Source organism: Vollenhovia emeryi, unplaced genomic scaffold (assembly GCF_000949405.1).
Source record: "Vollenhovia emeryi isolate VEMERY1.0 unplaced genomic scaffold, V.emery_V1.0 DF939129.1, whole genome shotgun sequence".
NCBI lineage: Eukaryota > Metazoa > Arthropoda > Insecta > Hymenoptera > Formicidae > Vollenhovia > Vollenhovia emeryi.
Window position 1 is genome coordinate 2,975,192 of NW_011967237.1, and position 11,188 is coordinate 2,986,379.

The 11,188-nt window shown below is 43.0% G+C and overlaps 1 protein-coding gene across 1 annotated transcript; it reads left to right on the top strand.

Annotated features, from left to right (window-relative positions):
• The first annotated feature begins 3,162 nt into the window (after positions 1-3,162).
• LOC105568486 lies at positions 3,163-5,039 on the top strand. Its single transcript, XM_012024193.1, has 4 exons — positions 3,163-3,287; positions 3,385-3,435; positions 3,851-4,001; positions 4,075-5,039. Exons 1-4 carry the CDS (start codon positions 3,213-3,215, stop codon positions 4,131-4,133), a joined length of 336 nt encoding a protein of 111 aa, XP_011879583.1. The 5' UTR covers positions 3,163-3,212; the 3' UTR covers positions 4,134-5,039.
• The last annotated feature ends 6,149 nt before the right edge of the window (positions 5,040-11,188 follow it).

An 11,188-nucleotide genomic window follows, 5' to 3' on the forward strand; every position in this document is an offset into this window, starting at 1 on the left:
TATTGCCTGTATATTTTCGTAAATGAAAATTCTTGGATTTAAAAGAATGAAAGAACATTACCTTTCCTTATCGTTCATTTTATCTATTTAATTGTGGCATTTGATCAAATCTTTGCGAAGATCACCTTCAAACTGAAGTGTCGGTTATACGCTCGATCACAAAGGTCCAAGAAATTGAAGAAAAATATGAAAAAAAAGTGTGGTTCTAAATACAAGAATTATAGTTGAAGAAATATACGGAGAACTGTATATACTTTGAAAATGATCTTCCATAAAATAAACGCACAGATTCGGGCAGTCTTCGAGTTGAAAAGATACTTGGCAGTGTTGCGCTAGTTATTGCTGTAATTGCTTGAGTTAGCATTATTAAACGGATTCGTGACAGAGCAACAGCATGCTTGTAGTCTACCCTCTCTTGAGTGCTTAGCCCTCTGTATCTTGAAGTTTATGAGATTTGTGCTTGTACTATTCTCACAAACGGGTGTCTAGACTCGCCGTTTACCGCGGAAAAGTTTCAAAATTACCTTTCCCGGGGTGTTACCTACTACAGCATTCATTCATCATTCACAACCTGTCGTCTGGACCGTGACTGTTCCAACTAATTTGGTCCGCGCATTTCTTTCCGCAGAGTCAACGAGCGCCAAGAAAAGCCCGCAGCTCTGTTTGCTTTTGTTCTTCTGAACTATTTCCAATTTGTTTTCCTCAAGCAGTCAGCAACTCGAACAAACCAGCTTCTTTCGTCGAACATCTCGTCCCTCACTCGCGCACAAATAAAGTAGATCGGGTGTATTGATGGCACGACATTTATGAGTTCGACCATCGCTTATTTACTTCAAATTCATCCTCGCGTCATTAAAAAGAATATTCTCATAATAAGAGACAATAGAATTCTCGTATTTAGAAGCACATTTTTTTTCATATTTTTCTTCAATTTCTTGGACTTTTGTGATCGAGTGTATACCCGAACTAAACGGTTTATCCGATCACCGCTCGAACAAGCGGATTACTTTTTACGTATTATAAAATCTTAATAATATCAGAACGGTACAAATTGAAAAACTGGATCGAGATTATTGGGCGTTACACTGTTTATTTCTGTGCTTCTACGTTCATGATAAAATAACGACGTTTTGATCTTTTAATAAAAGGTAACCGCTAAGCAAGCAAATCATGCTGTAGTGAAATAAAGATATGAAACGGGGCACTTGTGATGGGGTGAGCGAGTTTGTTTAGCCAAAGGTTAGGGCCGTACTTGGCAGAGTATTATTTGCTAAGCTAATGAGTAGTTTCCACGTTGTTCGTCAATCAACAAAGGCGAACAAAGGACTTCCGGTCACGTCGGCGGACCGTCGAGGACTCTGCCACCGTCTAATTCGGACTCCTTCGCGCGACAACTTCGCCAACAGTAGCCACGGTGCTATGTAAACAGCTGCACTTCCCTCGCTATTAAGTACGCAGTGTTAAGAATTAACCACTCGAGAGCACACACGGTGTAATGGACACGCCTGCTAACACTTTCTTTCAGATAATTCGAGCCTTTGCAATTGCTTTTTACACTTCGCTTTTCTAACGTTTCCTTATTCCGCGTGTCTTTCTCACAAGAAGGCGTTTCCTTCGTCCGATGTTTGAATAATAATTAATTTTCACAGCAGAAACGTGCAATTTTTTAATTCGGATAATTTTATCGTAATTCATATTTAGTCACATTGGGAAAGTTCGTTTTATGGAAAATGCAATAACAAATCTTCCCCCTATAATATTCTATTTCTGAATTAATGACGCAACAATAACAAGATATTAGTGATTTCGCGTTCGAAGCAAGCGCGTGGAGGCAAACACGAATGTATCCAGCGAGCATACGCGGATATATCGGCGCGAATGAAAGAGCTCCCTCAAAGACAGATAACGAGGCAGCGAAAATAACGATATGCGCGATGCCGAACGTGCAATTTCCTAATGTGGCCATTTCGCCGGCGGCTGAAAACATCTTTGATTATTATTCGCGTAATAAGCGAGTGGCGTGAGTTAAAGTGCTAATGGGCGCGCGATAATCATTCGGATGCGCTTAAGAAACACGAAAGGGCCGGAACACTTCGGCACACGGCGCAGTTTTTACTCTTTCGCCGGATTTTCCGCGCTGGTTTTCCCCTCTTTTTACTCCGCAATTACCGCAACGTATCTTGCTAACAAAGTTAATGGCGCGCGGCTGATTAAAGGTTTTAATCCCGATGTCCGTAACTCCGGTCCTTCTTCTTCTTCTTCTTCCCTCGCGCGCATTTTCGTCCGAGAGGGCAAAACTAAAAGGCAAAACGCTTCTTTGTCCGCGGCCGACTGTCGAGCGGGTCGGTCATTAAAGTCGATCTCCGATGAAAAGTCACCGTCGTATCGTCTCACTCAGCCGCGCGGGAGAGCGCGAAAATGCATACTGCACTCCTGGGACCGGACCTCCTCGAGAGCAGCGGGAAACGAGCGTCTCGTATTTCTTATTTTACGGAAGGTAGCGCGGTATTCCGCGGAAAATGCACAGTAAGTATCCCCACTGTCTCCCGAGGACCCGAGGAGAGACTGAAAATATATATCGCTTAGGGGAATACTGCGAAATCGAATAAGGATACGTAGACCTACGAGCCACGCGATCGTAACGTTTCGAAATAATCGATAAGATATTTTTATTACTATTGTGCGGTTACACCGCGTGCGGGTCAGCACCGACGTTGTCCCGAGTTTATTTTCCGGAGAAAATGCTTCTGGCGATTCAATTGAAGCGCAAATAACTTTTGACGGGGACTCCGGTCGAAAATATTATACTTTTTGCTGATAAGATCGATTGCGACACCTTGGAACGGCCGTAAAACTAAGCTAGCGGAGATCTGGTTTTATCCGCGCTCGGGAAAATTGCGCGACACGTCGACACACTTAACAACGTGCTCCTCCCCCCCGTTTTTTCTAATTTAGATAAATAAGCGCGAGAATGAGCGGCAAGTCCCACGGACACTTGGCGCAACGTCGGAAGTCGTCCACGTTCTGCGTAATTTCCGGTCGAGTTAAGAGAAACGTTAGCGATCCATTTTACCGAAGGCGCGCGCGCTTTAACGACGCTTCGATAAGAACACGCTGATGGGACAATTTCGCAAGCAGCGCTTCGGGATTCGGTATAAAGGCGCTCGCGGGTCTTGAAGCGTCGCAATTCTGTTAAACGCGCGCCGCCCAGCATGAACCGACTTCTTCTCGTCGCGTTGTTAATATACACCGTCTTGGCCAAGTCATGTATCATTCACGACAAGAAGGTACGGAGAATCGATTTAATCTTGCCGTTCAGTCGCGAAGCGCATGCCATAGTGTTACACAGTGATTATGTGCTAATCTCACTTGGTCACGTCTTAGGGAAAACCGGACATTCGAGTGATCGAACTGGAGGACTCCAGCACAGACTCCGTGAGCAATTTCATCTCGCACGTCGCAATTCCTCCCTGCACCCAGAAAAAAAGTTTCTTTGAAATCAAACAAATTTCCTTTCAATTTTGACCTTGCTAGACTTTTCATTTAATTTCTAGGAAATTATTTCTTTAACTTGACCAAAATTTTATTCGACTGGAATCTCTGAAAAAATGCACATCTATTTCTTCAAATCTACAATAGCAAATGTTTCAGCACAAGTAAATAACACTTTAGTAGGTTCACAAAAACGTGATTTCAACGTGTCTCATTTGTTTGACCTAAATAAATCTTCTTTCTGGATGTGTGCTCGTTGCAGCTCTTCGAAATATCCTTACTCGCGATTTTGTGGCGACGTCGCATCTCTACACGTTCTCGTGATCATCTTGCATAATGTCTGCGTGTGTTTTTTAAGAGCGAATCAGAAATCGTATCTCTACATCTCCCAGACTTCGACAGACGAAGAAGGGAGATCGTCGAGTCGGATAAACGGCAGGCACGTCAATTCTGCAAAAACGATGATGATTGCGGTCCGGGAGTAGTCTGTGTAGCACATCTGTTCTGCGGTATGTAATACGAATTTCCAGCCGTACTCGCATGCTACTTGAAACGTGTAATCGCACGTCTTTTCCTGCGCAGTAAAGGGAACGTGGCGAACTGTAGACTCTGTAGAAGCGACCACTCTCTCAACCAGTTAAAAATTGGACGACGCAGGAAAGAGGTGACAGCGTCTCTGTGCATGACGACAGTGTGCCGATAAAATTTCCCGCCTCGCCGAACAATAAGCGCGCTCGGCATCAATCGAATGATCGATTTCCCATCATCGCCAATATCCAGCGGATATCTGTTTGCTTATCTGTACTTCGCGCGCCGATGAAATTTTCCCCCCGCTGTACATCCATCCATTGTCCACGCATGAATATAACATAAACCCGAAAAAAAAAATTGGACATTTAATGGCGACTCGGCCGCGGCCGCGGGACGCATGTAGTAAAGCGGTTAAGTTACATTTTACACGCGGATTCGGAACGCTAGCGAGACGTATACGACCGGCTTAAAAGCTCCCCGCCCCTTCCCCGCCTTCAAATGAAAAAAAAACAAACAGTATCGTCGGGGAAACATATGGCGCCGTACGATAGGGACTCATTAACGGCAGAGAAACGGAGCAATGCGAGTGAGGAGCCATAAGAAAGGAGGGTTAGCCCTCTCGTCGTCGTAAATTTTGTGGGAACAACCGCTTTCGCCTGCAAGCTCTGCTCGCAGCCCCCCGCCCCCCCCCCCCGCAACCGCAACACCGATCGAAACGGTGGCGCCGTCGAAAAATCTTACTGTGCATTAGAGATTTACACTCGAAATCAATTAGCTCCTAATTGACACGGATGAGACCGCGCGAGCCACGCGAGTTTATTGGAAAACCATCGGACATTGGCGACGCCGCCGATCATGGGAGCTGGTCTCGGTGTCGCTCGGGGGGAGAGATTGTCGTCAGGCACGAGAGACATTCGACATAGGCGAAAACTTCTGCCGCAGCATAAGTAGTGGAGTCTCCTATTATGAGACAGGCTCCTAATACAATATAGCGGAGTTTCCGCTAGATCATCTGTTGGTTTCACCATGAATTTATTGCCCTTGGGGTGAAATCTGTTTAGTGGAAAATTGATTGTTAGATCGTGTACTCGTTGCGAAAAAAAGATTCGTGATTGAAAACCTGTTATCTCGTATTAGAATTCTATCTCATAATAGAGGACTTTCCTCTATAAATTATAATAAACTGGTGAAGGTTGTATTAATGGAATATATATATATATGTATAACAAATTGTAAACTTAACCTGGTAATGTGAAATAAATGTTGCATGTTTCAAAATGATACGTTAAAGGCTAATCGATTGTTCACGGATGCGTCTACTCGGTGCGTTTGGCGATGCAAAAATAAATGTCGCGTCCAATAATGTACGGGGGAATCGGTTAGGAAGGAAATTATCGGCCCCGACGAGAGCAGCCAGTTGGCGTCTCGTAAAACCTCACGAAACTCAACGGCGGCGCGGGAAAGATTTACGATTCCAGCAAGAAGAAGCGTAACATCCGTAATATCCTTTCTTCGCGAAGAGGTGGACGGTGATTTTTCATGCGGGCCATTCTTCTCTCGTCACGGTGCTCCGTTTAATTTTATTTTAATACGGAAAAAAATGGATCTCCTATAGCGCGCGTAACGACGGCGAAGCGCCCGAGCCCGAGGAGATTCGCGAGGGCGAGACGATCGTAAATATTTGCGCAACTCGTTGGCGCGCGGAGTCTTGTATCAGAGGCGTCTTAACGCGCGCGGCCACCAAATTTCGGGCGCGCCAAAATATTTAAAGCCGAGGGCGCAATTAGCGACACTCGCCTTTACTGCTGTGATCAGAGACGCCCCGGTTCTCTCGCGCGTCATTTTCCATCCGAGGAAAAAGCGATTCGCTGTTCGCGCGGGACGTCACAGAGACACGTTTTTGACATTTTTAATCTGTCAGACAGACGGACAGATGGAGAGAAAAAAGAGAGTGAGAGAGAGTGAGAGAGAGAGAGAGAGAGAGAGAGAGAGAGAGAGAGAGAAAGAGAGAAGAAAATCTAAACCGATACGTTGGTTGACGTTCCCTCGATAGTTTTTCATAGCTCGTAAAAAGTGCACAAAAAAACGTGTCAGATCACCTCTTATATACTCAAATTAACGCGTTCAGTACTTTGTATATACGTAAAAATCTATAATCTTCTCTAGAAGCATTTAATGATCTTATATTCCAACAATATTACAGTCTTGTTTAAATACTGCAATTGCCACTTCAACAATACATATAATTATTTTGATAATAAAATCATCTTAATCGTTATGATCTTCGACTTGAAAATATATTATTGTATTTTCTATCCAAGATTGTTTCCTTGCCATTCAAAAAAAATTAGTCTTAAATAATAAGCATATATTTTTCTTGATTGCATTATATGAAAGTGCTCCATTCGCGTACGCTTTTCTCTCTTCATCGCAATATAAAATCTCATTTCAAGTTTTTCACGTTGAGACCAAACATTTATTTCCAAAAGAAGAATATTCTTTGTGTGTGCGTGTGTGATGAGCGTGTCAGTCATATTACAACGACATTGAGTAATGCTAATTCCGATTAACATTAATCAATTGTCACGTTCTCTCCCTCTACTTGTATTATCGCAAGAATTATAAAGCAGAAAAGAAATAACACCTTTTAATCCGGGATCACTCAACGTTTTACATCGTTGCGATCCGCTCCTGTCTCGCTGCGATTTACATTCCATTATTTCAATTGTGTTTTACGGAAAGTATTCTCTGTGCGGAGAACTAAAGCATACAGAAGTTTATTTTGAGCTACGACGATAATGAGTCATTTCGTGGGGAGCCGACGAAAAATAGGCGTCGCGAGAGAAAAATTTCCGACACGCCGCGCAGGCGAAGCAGGTCGCGTTTTTCTACGCTCGATTTAAACGTCGTCTACATGACAGGCGTGAAACCACCGCACGCATTCGCGCGTGTACCACGCGCAGATTGCGACGAGCCGTGGCGGACTCGTCGTTTCTCGCCTATGCCGCGCCACCCTTTTTCCTGCGGATTTTATTTATCGTACGAATGATTCCAACGACGAAGGAATAAATCGGCCATGCCTCGCGTCGCGTGCGCGTAGAAAAGAGTGAAAATAAAATCCCGGCTGGCGGGGAATTTCGACCGAAAATGCTGTTAAAAGAAACCTTTGCTTTATATTTTAAGAGATAATAGAATTCCCTTATTTACCTTCGATGTCGAATTTAAGAACTGGTATAAAATTAAAAATCAATTTAAAATAATCTAAAATATGTAATACATAACGTAAGACTGAGACTTGAGCGAACGAGCAGAAACATTAATTCATAATGGATTCGTTAAAATGCAGTTCGTTATTACGCAGAAGGACACGTGTACAGTGATGGACAGAATAATTGCAAAGCTTTTTTTAATGAGTTTAAGAACGCGCGTTAAATTCAGGTTTACGCTCCAAAACATTTTCTCTGAGGAAAATTTTACTCGACAAACAGATCGGAAATTCTCAAAATGGTCTCGGAATGGCCATTGAGTAAAATATTCCTCGGAGACGAAGATTTTTAAACGTGACCCTGAATCTAAATGCACGGTTCTAAACTCATTAAAAAGGTGTCGCAACCATTCTAGCCATCACTGTATGCAAAATATGTACGAAAAAGTCGACTGTCTAGCACGTGTATAGAATTCTCGATCGGCTATCGAACGAAAATACGCCGTGGTGATTAGATATTGAATGTCGTCGATTAACTCGGGACGAGTCGAGTTCATTTTTCACGGGGCGAATTCTTCGCGCACGTTCACGTAGGGTGTTACGCGATGGACGTCTAGAGCGGTGCACTTACACGAGACATAATATACGTCGGACCAAGGACCGTAACTGTCCCCGTATATTATGTCCCGCGTGTCCGGAGACACGCGTTCCAACCGAGTATCCGCGCCAAACAATGTCCCGGAATGTCAGCCTAAACGATTCCTCGTGTCTGCAGTTATTTCGACAATTAATCGTTCGCAAACTCCGGCTCGGATGCCTTATTCTCGCCACTGTCCTCTTATTCTCAATCTTATCCACTTTTCGACCAAATCAGATTGCGTCGAAATTATTCCTAGACCTATTAAATGACGTTGAAATTGGATCTTGCCTGGGCCTGTCAATTTTATCGTCTTCGGGGAATTATTAATTAAGTTATATCAGTCAAAAGCCGTAATCGTGATGGAGAAAAAACTTGGACCGAATCACATATCTTAAGCGCACACAGGTCTGAAAGGCGCCAAATGAGTTAAACGTTTTGTTAATGTTCAAAATTTCCAAAATTTCTCAAACATTAAATGAAACTTGGAGATTAGTTATTTGAAACTGTCTCGTGTTAAATTTTTTTCGCTCCGGCATAATATGTCCGCGCCAAACAGTGCCCCGGAATGTTAGCCTAAACGATTCCTCGTGTCTGCAGTTATTTCGACAATTAATCGTTCGCAAACTCCGGCTCGGATGCCTTATTCTCGCCACTGTCCTCTTATTCTCAGTCTTATCCACTTTTCGACCAAACCAGATTGCGTCGAAATTATTCCTAGACCTATTAAATAACGTTGAAATTGGATCTTGCCTCGGCCTGTCAATTTTATCATCTTCGAGGAATTATTAATTGAGTTATATCAGTCAAAGCCGTAATCGCGATGGATAAAAAAACTTTGTAAAGAATTATTTGACGCCAGTACATGAGTAACCAATGTAGAAAAATTGTTAAACGACGTTAACTGGCAAATTGTAATTAAAGAAATTTATTGCGAAAAATATTACTTCAGCCCAGGGTTTGAACCTGGACTTCTCTACACTCTAGGCGGGCGTCTCACCAATTCGACCACTGAGGCACGTAAAAAAACTTTGATCGAATCAAATATCTTAAGCGCACACAGGTCTGAAGGGCGTCAAATGAGTTAAACATTTTGTTAATGTTGAAAATTTCCCAAATTTCTCGAACATTAAATGAAACTTGGAGATTAGGTATTTGAAACTATCTCGTGTTAAACTTCTTTCGCTTAATGTCGAGTCAACTGGCGCAATTTCATCTCAACTTGCACTATCTCACGGCTCCCGCGGCATGCTAGAAAATCCTCTCCGAGGACGCTAAGATGACGGCTTTTAACGATCGTTCCTCTCATCCTCTACGGCGGCGAGTATCGTAAGGTTTCCTCGCGAAGTCGAGCCGAACGGGAGGCGTCTTCTTCCCGCGAAAGTATCTGGAAAAATTCCTTCTTCCCCTCCCCGCGTCGAGGATTCAGACGCGCATAGTCGACAGTCGGAAGGGATCGTGACCCTTTTAAGATCCGCCTGCATTCCTACGTTCTGCCATTTCTGTTTTTCGCAGCTTGGATCCGAGATTGCCACGTTACTTCACTTTGCAATGCGGCGAATAGACCGTTATCGATCAATGCCGCAAATACATAAAATCTCGATTATGTAGTACCGGCAAGACTTGAAATGCTACTTTAATTCATTGATATAAGTAACACTTGAAACGCCGCGGAGATTTATATTCCATTTTTCGAGATAATGCCGCGCCTTCCTATCAGCTTTCTCTTAAGGATCATCTACAATAGATGAAGTAAGCCTAGCGTAAGAAGTAAGAGTAGGAGTAAAGAAATGAATCATTTCCATTTCTTACTCCTACTTCAGTTCTGACGCTTACTCTCCGACGAATTAGAGCGCAGTTCGACCAGTGCTATAAATATTTAAAAAAATTATGCCCGTACTTTAGCTTTTACACTGATAAGTAAAGGTTATTTCACACTTCTTACTGCTCACTTCCAATGTAGACGGTCCTTTATCAAACAGGTATGTCAAATAAACGTGTCGACGTAACATGATATAAAGATGGAATCGCAGTTAGATACAGGATGCGATATTACAAATGACACTCGTTGATTGTCGCGTGCTAGTTTACGTCGCATGTGCTTGTCACCGTGTCGATAAAATGTGGCGACGGTATTCACGAGCTGCTCCATGAAAATTGTCGATACTACTCGTGTTAATCGCATCGACGCTGGAAAACTCGCGCTCCGCGGAGAGCGAAGAGGTATGCGAGCGATCCCCGCCGTTGGAATTAGCGTTCTTCTTGGTTTTCGGGGTGCGCTCGCGTTTCGTTCGACGTTTCGTGACCGAAAAGCCTCTCGCATGAAGAACATTTTTACGTCGTCGGAACGTCGCGCGGCTCGATGCGACGCGTTTATGTACGCGTATTAAAAAATTCTTCTCTCGAAATTCTCGGGAATCCAATCTTTTTCCTCCTCGACAGCGTACGGCGTGCTCGTTACCGGGACGTGCGCAGTCACGAGACACGGAGGAGGCTGTCGTGGAAATAGAGTGTAAGCCCTGAGAGGAGATTCGCGAGGCTGAGAGACAGACGCGCGCGTGTGCATATAAACAGAATGAGCGAGCAAGTTGACTTCAGAGGTGGAAAAAGAGCGAATGACCGGATGACTTTTGTGGGGCAGAGTCAGTGAGAAAGAGAGAGAGAGAGAGTGAAAGGAAGAGACGCACGGGAGGATAGAATAGGATCTAAAATTAAGTCAGTCCTCTCAGAATGCTGTACATAAAAGATGAATCGTGGTCAATGAATATGTAAGAGCACCGCTCGGAGATATTTTATATACTAATATATAAAAGGTAGTTCATTATCCCCTTAGTTAATAATAATTGTTAACACAATTATTAATGTGCTCTATATATTCTTTTAATTATTAACGATTGTTCCTTTAATTTTATTCCTTTAAGGGGATGCTGGAGTAATTCTGCGCCTTTGCACCTTTGCCTCCTGTCAATTTATGAAAAAATTTGTGTAATACACAAATTATGTGGCTTTTGTGTAGAGACCGACAGTGTTCCACTATTCGGACTAACTCAGAAGAACAGCGTGGTATCGTTGAAATTAAGTTTAGAAGCCAAACAAAAAATCTATTAAGTAAAATTGTTATTATATGCTTCATCTTTCGACATAAATTATCTAACAAATTGGAGGAAAGGGGCCAGTGTGTGCCAAAGCACCAGAGGAAGGGGCGCTACCACTTTTTATTAACGAGATACACTGTAAAAAATTACATGTAAAATTACAATTATTATAGTGGGTAATATTGGGACCAGCTATTAAAAGTGTACTTTTACATACGCCAGTAAATT

Coding starts and splice junctions, on each gene's coding strand:
- LOC105568486 (XM_012024193.1), top strand. CDS start 3,213: ATGAACCGACTTCTTCTCGTCGCGTTGTTAATATACACCGTCTTGGCC. Junction 3,288..3,384: donor GTATCATTCACGACAAGAAG/GTACGGAGAATC, acceptor GTCACGTCTTAG/GGAAAACCGGACATTCGAGT. Junction 4,002..4,074: donor TGTAGCACATCTGTTCTGCG/GTATGTAATACG, acceptor TTTCCTGCGCAG/TAAAGGGAACGTGGCGAACT.